This window comes from Myotis myotis, unplaced genomic scaffold, assembly GCF_014108235.1.
Source record: "Myotis myotis isolate mMyoMyo1 unplaced genomic scaffold, mMyoMyo1.p scaffold_m19_p_44, whole genome shotgun sequence".
NCBI lineage: Eukaryota > Metazoa > Chordata > Mammalia > Chiroptera > Vespertilionidae > Myotis > Myotis myotis.
This window is the reverse complement of record NW_023416351.1, coordinates 879,874-894,607: the sequence shown is the minus strand read 5'-3', so window position 1 is coordinate 894,607 and position 14,734 is coordinate 879,874. Positions and strand designations below refer to the sequence as shown.

General features: G+C 65.6%; 3 protein-coding genes across 3 annotated transcripts; 2 read left to right on the top strand and 1 right to left on the bottom strand.

Moving 5' to 3' along the window:
- The first annotated feature begins 3,757 nt into the window (after nt 1–3,757).
- TUBB4B (tubulin beta 4B class IVb) lies at nt 3,758–6,196 on the top strand. Its single transcript, XM_036306928.1, has 4 exons — nt 3,758–3,919; nt 4,206–4,314; nt 4,398–4,508; nt 4,998–6,196. Exons 1-4 carry the CDS (start codon nt 3,863–3,865, stop codon nt 6,056–6,058), a joined length of 1,338 nt encoding a protein of 445 aa, XP_036162821.1. The 5' UTR covers nt 3,758–3,862; the 3' UTR covers nt 6,059–6,196.
- FAM166A (family with sequence similarity 166 member A) lies at nt 6,189–8,943 on the bottom strand. The gene is made up of 7 exons (XM_036306929.1): nt 8,888–8,943; nt 7,728–7,942; nt 7,384–7,646; nt 7,162–7,291; nt 6,849–6,943; nt 6,529–6,646; nt 6,189–6,277 (listed from the first exon to the last, which is right to left on the bottom strand). The coding sequence occupies exons 1-7, from the start codon at nt 8,941–8,943 to the stop codon at nt 6,189–6,191; spliced, it is 966 nt and encodes a 321-aa protein (XP_036162822.1).
- A 1,295-nt stretch (nt 8,944–10,238) lies between these two features.
- STPG3 (sperm-tail PG-rich repeat containing 3) lies at nt 10,239–14,399 on the top strand. The gene is made up of 6 exons (XM_036306850.1): nt 10,239–10,290; nt 11,357–11,596; nt 11,687–11,821; nt 11,919–12,007; nt 12,301–12,598; nt 12,690–14,399. Exons 1-6 carry the CDS (start codon nt 10,239–10,241, stop codon nt 12,821–12,823), a joined length of 948 nt encoding a protein of 315 aa, XP_036162743.1. The 3' UTR covers nt 12,824–14,399.
- The last annotated feature ends 335 nt before the right edge of the window (nt 14,400–14,734 follow it).

Here is a 14,734-nt window from a genome sequence, read left to right as displayed (position 1 = left end):
GACCGCCAGGTCCTTTGAGGCCACAAACGACTGTCTGCCTGCTGCCCCGCCAAGAGGTAACACACCCTCCCACTGGGACCATGGCCACCAGGAGACAAAGCCACCCCTGTGGATGTCTCCACAGCTGCTGGCTGCCGGGGGCCGGGCGCCCCGCACTCCCGCGGCCCCGCCGGGTCCCCGCGCCCGGCCTCCCCCCTGGCCACAGGCCCCACCGGCTCAAGGCTCCGCACCGTGGCAGGAACACCCTTGGCCGAGGGAGGGACCTGCAGAGCCCACCAGCCTGGCCACTGCAGCAGCCAGAGTCCTCAGGCTCAGGCCCGAGGGCCACAGGGAGGTCCCTCTTCCTGGACGGGGCAATGGGAGGGGCAAGGCAAACGACCTTGGGGCTCACTCCTGGGCGGGCGACACACCACTCCTTTGTTCCCCTAAAGTGGGGGTGCCATACTGAGCTGCCAGCCCTGTGGGCACTGGCCAGAGGGAGCCTTTCCCAGTGGGGTCTCAGGCCACGCAGCTTGGGGAGGGCTTTGCCCAGCTCACGGGGGGTGCGGGGGGGAGATCTGAACGCCTCCCTTTCTCAGTGGCCTCCCTGCTGCACAGCCAGGGCCGGCCACGCTGCTGGGCGGTAAGCTGGCTACTTGGCAGGGCACCGGGAGGACCCAGGGTCCAGGCAGTGACCCTGCACACCTCACATGCCATGGCTTGTGGTCAACCGAAGCCCAGCTCACCTTCCTGGCCTGTTTGTGGGGACAGGCCTGGTCTGAGGCCCACATGGCCTGACTGCCCTTCGACAGGGGTGAATCCCACTAGAATAGTTATCAGCTTTCCAGGTGTGTCCGCCCAGGGTCCTGGTCTCTACTGATGGATGCGGCCAGGGGGTCATTAGTCAGTGACACTGGTTGGCATCGGCTAGGGCAGTGGTTCTCAACCTTCTGGCCCTTTAAATACAGTTCCTCATGTTGTGACCCCCAACCATAACATTATTTTCGTTGCTACCTCATAACTGTAATGTTGCTACTGTTATGAATCGTCATGTAAATATCTGAGATGCAGGATGGTCTTAGGCGACCCCTGTGAAAGGGTCGTTCGACCGCCAAAGGGGTCGCGACCCACAGGTTGAGAACTGCTGGGTCTGGTTTAGCTGCTTCTCTGGGCCTGGTGCCTGCAGGGCTGAGCAGCCAGCTGCAGACCCCTCCCCCGGGGACGCTCGGGGTGATGCCCCATGGGCCGCCTGTCCCAACGGCCGACCCACAGAGGAAGCTGCTGCAGGGAACAGTGATCCCGCAGCGTGCCACGACTTCCTGCCTGCTGGGTGCAGTGCAGGCCAAGAGCTCATGCCCACCAGCGAGAGGAGTGGCAAGGCACTGCCCCCAACACCCTCGCGCTGGGGGACCAAGGAGGGTAAGAAGTTGAGAAAAAAACCGAACTAACAAAAAACAGTCCGACTGGTGCGGCTCAGTGGTTGAGCATCCACCTATGAACCAGGAGGTCGGGGTTCGATTATTGGTCGAGGCACAGGCCTGGGTTGTGGGCTGGATCCTCGGTGGGGGGCACGAAGGAGGCAGCAGATCCATGATTCACCAGTGATGTTCCTCTCTCTCCCTTCTTCTCTGAAACCAACAAAAATATATTAAAAAACAAACAAAACCAAAACAGCCCTAGCTGGTTTGGCTCAGTGGATAGAGCATCAGCCTGCAGACTGAAGGGTCCCGGGTTCAGATCCCCATCGAGGGCACATGCTGGGTTGTGGGCTCCATCCTCAGTAGGAATGCAGGAGGCAGCCGATCAATGATTCTGTCATCGTTTCCCTCTCTCCTCTCCCTTCCTCTCTGAAATCAATAAAGATATTAAAACACAAAAACAAACCCAGAGTCCAGAGAGGCCCGGTGGCCACCCCCAGGAAAAGCGTGCAGGGCCCATCTAAGGTGTGACCTGTGCTTTTTCTCCTGTAAATGTTAAGTATGACAAGCCTACGGCTGTCAAGGCGACACAGTGAAGGTGCAACCACGTGTTCGACGTTTTTCCTTCCTAAGTTTTGCTCCTCCCCCCCTTCCCCCAACATAAGCAGATAAAAGTAAAGGCATTTGTCGGCGGGCCCGCCAAACCTTGGTTGTTTGGGTGTCAAAATGGCACCAGAATGTCGCCCGTGATTGGAGTCGGGTCAGACCTTGACTCAGCAACCTCCGTACTCGAGTTCTGGTTAAGAAAGAATTCAGACGCCAGACTCAACCTCCAGGAGAAAGTTTATTTGCAAAGTCACATAGGCAGCCCTGAGCCGTGAGCCGCGGAGGAAATGGGCTCAGGAAGCGGGTTACAGAGGCCAAAGGGCCCTGGCGCCCCGGAGGGAGGAGGGTGAAGGGGGGGGCGGGGAGCAGGTTGAGAGCAGGCGGAGCCCTCGGTAAGGGGCTTGTTCTAAGGCTGGGGATTCGAGGGGGCCCGGTGGGTCCTGCAGGAGATGCATGGCTCTAGGTACGTCCTCCATCGACTGGTGCGGCCAGGGGGTCATTAGTCAATGCAGCTGGTTCTGGTTTTGCTGCTTTTCTGGGCCCGGAGCTGAAGCCCAAGTGCGGCCTGGATGCGTTTGATCCGAGTCAGCACCGCAGCTTCTTGGGGGCTTCCTGCTTACGGGATATCCCCGCTGGCTCCCCCTTTGGCGGGGCCTCACCCGCAGGGCGGGCAACGAGCCCGGGGAGGGGGAGGTCCGGACCGGGCCTGCACAGCCGGACCGCGCTCTGCTGGGGGCGGCAAGGTGACCGGGGGCAGGCCTTGTTTTCCCAGTTCCGCCCGTTGCTAGGCGCCGAGCTCGGCGCCCGGGGAGCTTCTGCACCCGCCTGGATGCCTAGCGCCGCCGGGGCAGCAGAGCCGGAGCCGGCAGGTCCCGCGCCAGCGCCCGGGGAGGTCTGGGCGCCGCCCTAGTCTCCACGGAGCTGCGTAGCGTTGGGGCCGAGGCACCAAGGCGACGGGAGCCGGGCCAGCGCAGTCTCCACAACAAGCTCGGGGCTGCGGGCAGGGACCCGCCCTGCCCCCTCCCCGCCGCGCCCCCGCCCCCGCCCCCGCGCGGGGCCCACGTGCTCCCTCACCTGACCGCCGCCCTAGCGGCGCCCTAGCGGGCAAATGGCCCGGGGAGGGGCGCAGCGCGGGGAGGGGCGCAGAGCCCGAGTCCTCAGCGGCTCTGACGGAGGCCCTACTGTCCCCGCCGCCCGTCCCGGAGCCGCCGCCCCGGGCCCCCGAACCCTGTTTGTCTCGACCGGGCCTGGCTCCGAACCCCGCAGGATGGCGCCGGCCACGCACGTCCTCGTTACGCGGCGGCCCCAGGCAGCGGCGCTCCGGAGGCGCTCGCCCATCGGGGCTTCCGGGCCGCCGCCCCGTCGGTACTGCCCCAGACTCCCGCCGGCGCCCGCCTTCGCCCTCGGCCCCGCCGGCCCGGCACCCGCGCGCGCCCTCCAGCCCGCGCGCGCCCGCGGCACTGCGGCGGTTACCAGGACGCTGGCCCCGCGCGGCCAATAGCGCCGGCCTGGCGGCGTGCTCTCCGGGGCCAGCCAATGAGGGGACAAATCAATCATTTGAAACACCCAATGGGCTGAGCGCCGCAGCGCGATGGGGGGTCCTGCACCAGAGAGAGCAGGGGCCTCGCCTGGCCAATAAACAGCGAGCGGAGTTGGGGAGGCGGGCGTTCGGCGGCTCGATTGACGGGGCTGCAGTCAATCAAACGAGGCCGCTGGCAGCCTCGTTCTGGCAGCCCAATAGGAAGCTGGAGGAGGCGGGCGCTACGGGTATATAAACGGCGGCGGAGCGTCGGTTGTAGCATTCTGCGCGCCCGCTGCTCGGCTCCTGCTTCTGTGTTTCCATCCGCGCCGCCGCCACCATGAGGGAGATCGTGCACCTGCAGGCCGGCCAGTGCGGCAACCAGATTGGCGCTAAGGTGAGGGGCGGGCGCCAGGGGCCCATCGCGGGCGGACCTCCCAGGCGGGCCGGGCGGACGGGAAAGATGGCGGCGGGCGGGCGGCGCCCCCGCATTGCGGGCCCGTGCGGACCCGGAGTTCGGGCGGGGGCGCCGGCGCGGGTCCTCCGGGGACCGGCCCGGCAGCGGGGAGTGGGAGGCTTAGGGGGAGGGGAGGCGAGGGGAGGGGAAGACCGCGCCCGTCCGGGGCGGGGCCGGTCTCGGGCTGCGCCGGCGTGACTCAGCCCGGCCCGCCCGCGTCTCGCAGTTCTGGGAAGTGATAAGCGATGAGCACGGCATCGACCCTACGGGCACGTACCACGGGGACAGCGACCTGCAGCTGGAGCGCATCAATGTCTACTACAACGAGGCCACCGGTGAGCCCTCGCGTCCCCTCCCCGCCCCGCACCCCCCCCCGCCCCCGCGGCCAGGCCCGCCCTGACGCCCTCCCGCCCCCCAGGTGGCAAGTACGTGCCCCGCGCTGTGCTCGTGGACCTGGAGCCGGGCACCATGGACTCGGTGCGCTCGGGGCCCTTCGGGCAGATTTTCCGGCCGGACAACTTCGTCTTCGGTGAGTCGCGACGGCGGCTGGGTGGCCAGGAGAACCGGAAGGTCAAGGGGCGCCCAAGGTCACCCCCCTCGGCGCCGCAGAGGGAGGTCCCGGTCCCCTGTACCTGGCGCGGAAGCGGGGGCCCCCGGCCGGCCTCCCTCCTCCCCTGCGCGTCACTCAATCCGCCGCCCAAAGCCGCTTTGGGAGGGAGGCCCAGCTGTCCGGGCGGGGCGAGCGGCGATGTAATCGCCCCGCAGAGAGCCCGGTGGCGGCTCATCTGTCCTTGGGAATTGGCAGGGCCGAGTGGGAGGGGCCGGCTTATTGTTAAGTGTCTCAGCTCAACCCCGGAGTTAATTTTTAACGAGGCAGGCGGCTGCCTTGGTGGGGGTCCACCTGCTCTACTTGTAGGGTGAGCTGTGTTACCTCGCACCAGGATGTTTGGCCTTTTTGGCCCAGTGGTTACGGTGACACATGCCTGGCCACAGAATGACCCGCTGCCCTCTCTTGCAGGTCAGAGTGGCGCCGGCAACAACTGGGCCAAGGGGCACTACACGGAGGGCGCCGAGCTTGTGGACTCCGTCCTGGACGTCGTGCGGAAGGAGGCTGAGAGCTGCGACTGCCTGCAGGGCTTCCAGCTCACCCACTCGCTGGGCGGGGGCACGGGGTCCGGGATGGGTACGCTGCTCATCAGTAAGATCCGTGAAGAGTACCCCGACCGCATCATGAACACCTTCAGCGTGGTGCCCTCGCCCAAGGTGTCGGACACGGTGGTGGAGCCTTACAACGCCACCCTCTCGGTCCACCAGCTGGTGGAGAACACGGACGAGACCTACTGCATCGACAACGAGGCCCTCTACGACATCTGCTTCCGCACCCTCAAGCTGACCACGCCCACCTACGGTGATCTGAACCACCTGGTGTCGGCCACCATGAGCGGGGTCACCACCTGCCTCCGCTTCCCCGGCCAGCTCAACGCCGACCTGCGCAAGCTGGCCGTCAACATGGTGCCCTTCCCCCGCCTGCACTTCTTCATGCCCGGCTTCGCCCCCCTCACCAGCCGGGGCAGCCAGCAGTACCGGGCCCTGACGGTGCCCGAGCTCACCCAGCAGATGTTCGACGCCAAGAACATGATGGCTGCCTGCGACCCCCGCCATGGCCGCTACCTGACCGTGGCCGCCGTGTTCCGGGGCCGCATGTCCATGAAGGAGGTGGACGAGCAGATGCTCAACGTGCAGAACAAGAACAGCAGCTACTTCGTGGAGTGGATCCCCAACAACGTGAAGACGGCCGTGTGCGACATCCCGCCCCGGGGGCTGAAGATGTCGGCCACCTTCATCGGCAACAGCACGGCCATCCAGGAGCTGTTCAAGCGCATCTCGGAGCAGTTCACGGCCATGTTCCGGCGTAAGGCCTTCCTGCACTGGTACACGGGCGAGGGCATGGACGAGATGGAGTTCACCGAGGCCGAGAGCAACATGAACGACCTGGTGTCCGAGTACCAGCAGTACCAGGACGCCACGGCCGAGGAGGAGGGGGAGTTTGAAGAGGAGGCCGAGGAGGAGGTGGCCTAGAGCACCTGCTACCGGAAGCGTGAGAACTCTTTATTCGCTCTCAGCCTGTCCTCATGATCCTGTCTCACTGTGTGCACTGCTCTTCTTCCTGTCTTGACATCTGAGTTGTACAGACACCATTAAAGCGTTTTCATAGTGCCTGGTGCTTCCTCTTGCATTCCTTCCGGTAGGCCTGGCGCGTGCTGTTGCCGAAGGTCATCCCGTAGTGGTCCTGCATGTCTGCGAGGGGAGGGCCCACTGAGCCACCCACCCGGGCCAGGGGCACTGGCTGAGGCACTGCGGCTGCCCTGGGCCCCGGGAACCTGGGGCAGGTGGTCTCTCTGTGACTGCACAAGAGGCCCTCCTGGGGAAGGGGTGCTGGGCCGTCCCCCCTCAGGGACTCCAGGGACACCCAGCTGGCCCTGTGCCTGTGGAACAGCAGGGGGAAGGGGCCCCAACCACCTGCCCGCCCCAGTGGTCCCCGCACTCACATGGTATGAACCCCATGTAGAAGGGTATCAGGCCCTGGCTGTTGTAGATGGTGTTGCTGGGCCAATACGTTTGGGGCAGCCTCTTGCCCAGGGCACAGATGGGGTTTCTAGACATGAACTGGGGAAAGGGCAGGTGTGACCGGCGGGCTGCCCCCACCAGGTAGCCAGTTGCAAGTGCCTGGTGGGCGGGGCTGACATTATTTGAGTGGTTAATGCTTGGGGGTCTTATCCCCTCCTCACCAGGTCTGGAGGCTGCCCTAACCCTGCTGGGGGTGGGGACCCAGTCCCAGGGGGTGGGCCCAGGGCTGCTGTCCTCGTACCTGGCTTTTGTCAAACTCGTCCATGGCCTGTGTGACCCCGTTTTGGTAATTCATCCCCATCACCCAGGCGTACCGGGGGATGAAGCCACCGTAGCCTGGGGAGGAAGAGGTCTGGTGCCACCTCGGGTCCCCTCCACCGCCCACTGCTCCTAGTGCCCGGGAAGTCCGTCCCGTGGGCACCTCCATGTTGGGGCTGGATAGGCATGTGCTCCTGGGCGCTTCCAGCCTCGCGGAAACGTGGGCAGCCCTTGCTCTCACCCTCCTGCTGGGCCCCTGGGCCTTGGGTGTCCTCCCGCCCAGGCCCAGCACCCACCTGAGATGGCCTTGCGTTGAATCAGGTTGGGGTGGTCCAGCTGGGGCAGTCTGTGGAACCTGGCTACGTCGAGGGTCTCGACCTGCTGGTGGCCTGGGCTGGGGCACTCATCCCTCCTGCAGTGGTACAGCTGGAACAGGAGGGGGTGGGTCACCACTGCCACCCCCACCCCCACCCCCACCCGGGTCTTGTTGGGGTGAGGCTGGTCCCACTGTCCGTTACCTGGTGCTGCCCAGGGGCCTCTCGGAGGGGGGTGGTGGGCCTCCAGGCCTCCTCCCCATATGCCAGCCGCAAGCCCGGGTGCCCGAGGTCCCCAGAGTCCACCTTCCTGCCTGGTGGGCAGGGGGGGTAGGGTGGGTAGGGCATGAAGCCCGGAGGCAGTGGGTCCTGCCAGCACGCGCTCTCTTCGCCTGGAAGTCCTTCAGCCTCCGCCAGCTGCGGGGAGAACTGGCCCAGGACCTCGAAGTTCTTGAAGGGCTTCAGACCTGTGTGGACAGGGCAGCGTGAGCAGCAGCGGGGCTGGAGTCGCGGAGGGGCGGGCGGCGGGCGGCGGGGCCTCAGCTCACCCGTGTAGTGGGGGATGTAGGGCTCGGCCAGGTCCCGGCAGGGGATCAAGGGCGGCTGGGGCTTGCTGAAGTCCTCGACGAACTTGGGCTTGGAGATGGGGGACAGCACAGAGCACGGGCTCTTCTGCACGCTGGGGTCTGTGAGCAGCTGCGCCGTGGTCCGCCCGTAGGTGTTCCCCACCTGGTAGCGCAGCTGCGGGTAGAAGCCGGCGTAGCTGGGGGTGGGGAGAGAAGAAAGGGGGAGGCAGGGCCAGTGGGCGAGGGCAGGAGCCAGCCCGCCAGTCCCAGGCCAGGTACCCGACCTGGACCTCAGGATGGAGGACACAGAGACGGGGGGCTCCGGGGCTGTCGAGGCTGAATGGGCAGCACATGCCAAGCACCAAACAGGCCGTGTTGCCACCACCATCGACAGCAGCAAGGGGCTGACAGATGGCAGAGGCGACGGAACGGAATGCCTGGACGCACGGACGGGGCTGGCGACAGGGTCCTGCCCAGGCACCGGGAGGCCTGCTGCACACAGCAAGGTGGCGCCTCGGGAAGGCCTGGCGGGGACCTGCCTCAGAACTTGGCCACCCAGGAGGCCAGGAGGCCGGGAACAGGACCAGGGTTTGGGAGGCAGGCGGGAGGGCTGCTGGTGGAAGTGAGGGCGGAGCTGAGTGACACTTAACCATGTGGGAGGTGCTGTGGGCATATCTGGGGGGGGGGGCTGCGGGGGTAGTGGGGGTTCAGAGCCCTCCCTCCTCAGGCTCTCCTGCCCCACCTTGGCCCCCAGAGCTACTGGGAAGTTAGGTCTGGTTCCTGGCCCCTTTTTCCTGGCTCACAGCACAGCGTGGTGTGTGGGTGCGCACACTCCGCGGAGGGCGTGGTCGGGGTTTACAGGGGGGCTGCCCCGTGAGGCAGCCTGGCGTCTGGGTGCTTATCTCGTCTTTAGAGTGTGGAGCACTATGGTGTGAGCGTCAGGCATTTTCCCGTCAGCCTCCGCCCGCTGCTGGCCGTCCCCAGCTTTCTGCTTGCGACATGCTGCCCACCTGCCATGGCACTCACACCGCCAGCAGGGAGGGGAGGCCTGGGCCCTGCCCGCTCCCTGAAGACCCACTCTGGGGTGCCCTCACCGCTGGCCTGAGCCGCTCCCCAGCCCCCTGCAGGCGTCCAGTGCTTACCCTGGCACATAGTGGGGTTCCGGCGTGAAGAGGTAGTGTTTCTGAGTAGCTGTCATCTTGCCTCAACTCACCTTTGCTGTGTGGTCCCTCCTCTTGGCCAGCTGCTTCCCTGGGAGGAGTCTCTGTTGCTTGACAACCATTGTGAGGAAGCCCCATTGCTGGGCACGCCCTAGCCAGGCCCGTCCTCAGCCCTGGCCACCCCCTGGCCAGGCCCGTCCTCAGCCCTGGCCACCCCCTGGCCAGGCCCGTCCTCAGCCCTGGCCACCCCCTGGCCAGGCCCGTCCTCAGCCCTGGGCACGCCCTGGCCAGGCCCGTCCTCAGCCCTGGGCACCCCCTGGCCAGGCCCGTCCTCAGCCCTGGGAGGGCCCGGTTTACAGGTGGAACACCAGGCCCACAGCAGCAGCTGGGAGGTGTGATGCCGAGGACCTCAGGGTCCAGAGAACGGGGACTTATCGCTGCAGCCAGGTTCCAAGTTGGCCCTGCCGGAGCCTGGGGTCAGGGTTCCCCTCAGGAGGCCAGTGTCCCCCAGGGTGAGGCTAAGAGAACCCTGTGCACCCCAAGACCCCTTCTCAGACCAGAGGCGGGGAAGCTCCAGGGGCACGGTGATAAGTCCTGCGGGGAGGGGCCGTCTTCCCTGGAGCTGGCACTGTTTTCCATTTTAAACAAATCCCGACTCTTTCCTTTTTGTAATTTTTTTTTTTTTAGTATATTTTATTCATTTTTTACAGAGAGGAAGGGAGAGAGATAGAGAGCTAGAAACATCGATGAGAGAGAAACATTGATCTGCTGCCTCCTGCACATCCCCCACTGGGGATGTGCCTGCAACCCAGGTACATGCCCTTGACCGGAATCGAACCTGGGACCCTTGAGTCCACAGGCCGACGCTCTAGCCACTGAGCCAAACCGGTTTCGGCAACTCTTTCCTTTTTGTAAGGAAGGACTTCCTAATGATACAAACACAGTATAACAGAAAGATGAGCAGGTTCAAGTACATGTCAAAAAACGGCATAAGCAGTACTAAAAGGCGGGCTAGAAACGGCGGGTGGCGGGCGGGGGGCGGGGGAATTTATAACAAGTGTTACAAACAGATAGGATATCAGTATAAAAAGCCTTACATGACAAAACTATGGAAAAGTAGCCTCCCAACAGAAAAATGCACACAGAATGTGAGCATCTTGGCGGGGGGTGGGGAGGTGGAACTGAATCACGTCAGTGCTGACAACGGCCGTTTCTGGCACTCCTCAGGTGGGTGCCGTCTGGAAAGCAGTTTGGGAACACACCGGGGCCCCTTGCCTCCACTCGTAGGAACGTCTCCTAAGGAATGAGAGGCCTTTAGCCCAAGAGGAGCGCGATGTCACCCACCCTGGCGGTGTTTGCCAGAGAGAACCGGGAGCCCGCCCAATGTCCCACGCCAGGGCTCTGCTCACAAGCACCCGGGGCCTCTGCCCTCAGGGAACGTTGTGTACCCCAAGGGCCCAGAGCCCTGGCTGAGCGCTCGCCGGATGAATCCCGTCTCCCCAGCGAGTCTCCATCCGGATGCCTCCCACGCCAGGCAGGGCCCGTGCTGGACGGGAGGAGTCCAGACAGGAGGACAGTCAGGCTGGGCAGGGCCCAGGGGAGGAGATGTGCTTGACCAGGTCCTGCCGGTGGGTGAGGCCAAGGCCACGGCTGGGGCTGGCCAGCGGGTCAGCTTGCGAGGACACTTGGAGGGCGTGGTGCCCAGATGGGCTCACACTCAGTCGAGGTCATTATTCGTTTGCACCTCGGCCTGGGCAGCCCCCCACATCTGTGCACTTTCTGGCTCCGTGCCCCCAGGCAGATGCAGGCTCCCACACCTCAGCCCAGGCGACCAGGGCCAGACTGCCTCTGGGGTCAGCACAGGCCCCTCAGACCCAGGGGCCTTGCCTGGCCTTTCTGAGGACTGGATCTCCAGGGGACCTCCTCTCCAGGGAGCTCCCTGACCTCCCACGCCTCCCTGATGCTTCCTCCCAGCTGGCCCTGTGCAGCTGGGCATTGCATAGCGCCCATGCCCTGTCCTATCTACGGCTGGAGTCAGTCCACCCAGAAGCCCTGCTAGAGTGGAGTCCAGCAAAGAGAAGGGTTGGGACAGGAAGGGGGGCGGAAGGAGGGGGAGGAGACTAAGCCAGGCAGGCCAGGGATCCTACTTGCCAAGGTGCCCCAGGGTGGCCCACCTGGCAGGTCAGTGGAGGGATCCTATGGCCACAGCTCCTCCAGGGCTGGACCTGGAATTCCCGGCAACAGGGTGGGGGTGGGAGGGACGGGCATGACGGGCCATTGAGGTCACAGAGCCTGGTGGGGTCCCCAAGAAAGGCAGCCAGAGACACTGACAAATGAATTTTGACCAGAAGGCTGTGAAATTCCTGGCAAACTTTTACATGAATGGAGGCAAACACTGGACCCACGGCCCGCTGAGACGGGAGTCATTATTGCCCATCCAGTAACTTCGAGGGCGAAGGCTGGGGGGCGGGGCGGGGCGGGGCGTGGGCAGCTGCAGCGGCTGGGCGCCGGCTGTGCGTGGACGGAGGCTGCCCTCTTGCAGGCCCCAGGCTGGATGGTGGGGCCCCTGCCCCTGGGCCTGCGGGAAGATGTGGCCCCCGGCGGTGCAGGAGGTCCCAGAGGGCCGCAGGACGCACGTGGGCCCCCTCCGGGAGTTCTGGCGGACCTGCACCGGCGACCGGAAGGAGCTGCGTGAGTGGGGGGGCCAGTCTGGTCTGAGGGGGCGGGGCAGGGGGTGGGGCCTGCTGGGAGGACCCAGGCCCAGAGCTTGCTTCCTGCCAGGGCTGGAGCGACGCCCCCCAATCCTGAAGGACCTGGACTACCCCGGCCCCACCACGTACCAGGTGCCCGATGCTTCGGTGCGCGAAACCTCCCCGCACCCCCACTTCAGCATTGGCCGCAAGCACCCTGCCCGCGGTGCGTGCCCCTCCCTGCGCGCTCCCCAGCGCCGCTCGGGTCCTGGACGTGGGCCCGCACCCCCAGCCTCCCTCCGCAATGACACTGCCCCCTGCAGAGGACGCCGGCCGCGGGGCGTGGCAGACGGCGTGGTTCCAGAGTGAGAGACCCTTCAGGCAGAAGGCCGACTGCCGCCGCCGGCCCAAGGTGGGGCGCGGGCCCGGAGGTTCTGCGGGGGCGGGGCCTGTGAGGGCGGGGTGGGAGGAGCATTGGGGAGAAGGGGCGGGGCCTGTGAGGGCGGGGTGGGAGGAGCATTGGGGAGAAGGGGCGGGGCTGTGAGGGCGGGGTGGGAGGAGCATTGGGGAGAAGGGGCGGGGCTGTGAGGGCGGGGTGGGAGGAGCCTTGGGGGAAGGGGGCGGGATCGTGAGGGAGAGGCAGGGGGCCTGTGGGCGGGGCCTGTGGGTCGGTGGGCGGGGCTTCAGCCCTCTCCTTGCCCTCAGTGGCCATCGCTCGGCGACTACCGTCAGCTCAGCGGTCACGCCTTCCCAGCCATCAGCTTCGAGGGCCGCCGCCCTGCCCCAAAGGCAGCCCAGTCTCGCGCGCCTCTGGGGCTGCTGCGGGCCCGGGGTGCAGGTCGCAGTGCCCGGCCTTCGTGGCAGGACCCTCTGCCGCCCCTGGGCGAGAAGCGCCCCAGTCCCAACACCTATGACATCCTTCCCGGGTGTCGCCTGCAGAGCCTGCGCCCGCCCGCCTTCTCCCTGAGCCGCTCGCGCGCGTTTGCCTCCTGGGTTAACTCCAGTAAGGAGACCTCGGAGGGGAGCGGGGCGCGGGGGGGCCTGGGCAGTGGCGAGCGCGTAGCCGCATGGGCCCCTGCGTTCTCCCTCTGCAGCCCGCAGCCCCGGCCCCGCCGCTTACCACGTGGAGGATGGCTATAACGCGAGCTTCCCCTCGGCGCCCGGAGTGGTCATCCAGGGCGTGCGAAGGCCCAAGCGCCATGAAACAGGCCCCTTCTGCACTCTGTAGCGCCCACTGGACACAGCGGCCGGCCAGGTATCACCCGGACCCGCCTCCCTCTGAAGCCCGGGGCCCCCAGCCTGGGCTTCTAACCCTCTGGGCACCTCTGACCCACCTTCCTGGCCGGCTAACCCTTCTGTGCGCTGTGGACAAGGAGGCCACAGCCCCCACCTGCCCACCAAGCTACATAGAGATGCTGTTGGTGCTTACGAGCTGAGCTGTCGTGCGCTGGCTGCCCTGAAGCTGTCTCCCTGGCAGGGGGCTCCTGCTGCTCCCCTTACCTGCTCTCCTCTCCAGGACGGTGGGGGCAGCCTCAGACTTCCTGGCCTGAGACAGTATGGGAGGGGTCCCTCTGGGGAGCCCAGCAGGCTACCAGTCTAGCCAAGAGCCAGGCTGCTTGCTGAGCTGAGAAACTGGCAGAGCTGGGTGCCAGACTCTCTAAACTGCCATCTTGAGGTGAGGTCAGCTGCACAGCCACTAGGAGGGCCCAGAGGACCACCTGGTCAGGGCCCGGCCCCCCTGACCCCAGCCCCTGCCCACAGACCCACAACTCGCCCAGGGCCATGCAGGCCAAGCCACAGCCACCCGACTCCCTGGTGAGGGCCTGTCCTGTTGCAGTGGCTTGGCCATCAGGGTATCAGCCTGCCCTCCTACCTAGGGGAGCCCCATGGCAGACGGCAGCAGCGGTTCCCATGGGGCCCATAAACCCTTCTGCAGGGAGGCCAGGGCCCAGGGAGTCCTAGTGCATTCACCTGGGACCTCTCGGGGTGAACCAGCTGGGGGTCGAGTTGAGTCCCAGCCCCCCCCCCCTCCCCCAGGCAATCAGTTGTAGTTGTTGGGCCTGACCAGCTTGGCCAAGGGGCAACAGTGAGCATTGGGAGCCCTGGCGTTGGGAGCTTGGCCCAGGGTGGGGGGACCGGGAGCCCCACCCATAGCTGCCCCACCAGCAAACCCTAGGAGGGCTCAAAGCAAGGGGCTGGAGGGCAGGAAGGCTGGGCTGAGGAGGGCTTCCTGGGGAGGAAGCGGGAAGGGTGCACAAGCATGGGTGCCAGCGTGCTGGGCAGCAGGAAGGGGTGCTTCGGAGAGCGAAGCTTGGGGACCAAGGCACATGCAGAGGACGAGGTGGGGACTGGGCTGGTGGGATGGAGGCTCACCAGAAGGGGTTGGAGGGACTGCAGGTGCTGGGTCAGGGCCCGGCCTGCTTAGCAATAGGGAACCCAGCGAGGCGGGAAGAGCAGACAGTGCCCGCCAGGCCTGTGAGCGTCTGGCATCGCAGGACTCACAGCCTCGGCCAGAGGGCCTACCACCTCGGGGTCGATGCCCGTGGTGACGAGAGGACAGCCCTCCCGTGCCCACTCCCACTGCCAGCCCCGGTCTGTGGCACGCCCACCGGAGCACAGGCAGGGCGAGGGCGGCGTGCGCCTGGCGGGACCTGGGACGGGGAGCTTCGGGCGGCTGTGCTCCGTTTCCTCCCGCAGCAGCATTAAGCAGAATCCACGGGGTGTCGCCTCACCAACCAGGTTGGTTCGGGAACAGGAAAAGGGCACAATGGGGTGAGTGCGGGCAAGGCGAGCACGCGGAACAGGAGAGACGAAGTCCCTGTGGAGGGGCCTGGAAGTCAGGGCTGGGCCCGCTCGTTCGGGGGGGGGAGGGGGGGCGGCTCTCACACGCCATGGAGAGGACCCCCATCTGCAGGGTGGCTTCTCGGAGCAGATGAAGAGGGCGGGGCGGGAAGAGCCTGTGGTGTTTGAGCCCCGTCATCAGGAATTGGGGAGGAGGAGGTTGGCTGGGGGCTGCAGGTGCCTGAAGTGCTTACGTTTGTAACAGTCCCTTTTCCAGTGTCTGGGCTCTCTGCCATCATAGTAGAAACTAGGGTTTTGGATAGGGGCCTTCACTGGCTGGACCGAAAAGGAGGAACTT

Excerpts from the sequence above, each read along its gene's own strand:
- TUBB4B (XM_036306928.1), top strand. The coding sequence starts at position 3,863 with ATGAGGGAGATCGTGCACCTGCAGGCCGGCCAGTGCGGCAACCAGATT. Across the intron at positions 4,315-4,397 it reads CTACTACAACGAGGCCACCG|GTGGCAAGTACGTGCCCCGC; the intron begins GTGAGCCCTCGC and ends CCCGCCCCCCAG. Across the intron at positions 4,509-4,997 it reads GCCGGACAACTTCGTCTTCG|GTCAGAGTGGCGCCGGCAAC; the intron begins GTGAGTCGCGAC and ends CCTCTCTTGCAG.
- FAM166A (XM_036306929.1), bottom strand. The coding sequence starts at position 8,943 with ATGACAGCTACTCAGAAACACTACCTCTTCACGCCGGAACCCCACTAT. Across the intron at positions 7,943-8,887 it reads GAACCCCACTATGTGCCAGG|CTACGCCGGCTTCTACCCGC; the intron begins GTAAGCACTGGA and ends CCCCACCCCCAG. Across the intron at positions 6,278-6,528 it reads CTACATGGGGTTCATACCAT|ACATGCAGGACCACTACGGG; the intron begins GTGAGTGCGGGG and ends CTCCCCTCGCAG.
- STPG3 (XM_036306850.1), top strand. The coding sequence starts at position 10,239 with ATGTCACCCACCCTGGCGGTGTTTGCCAGAGAGAACCGGGAGCCCGCC. Across the intron at positions 11,597-11,686 it reads CGGCGACCGGAAGGAGCTGC|GGCTGGAGCGACGCCCCCCA; the intron begins GTGAGTGGGGGG and ends GCTTCCTGCCAG. Across the intron at positions 12,008-12,300 it reads ACTGCCGCCGCCGGCCCAAG|TGGCCATCGCTCGGCGACTA; the intron begins GTGGGGCGCGGG and ends CCTTGCCCTCAG.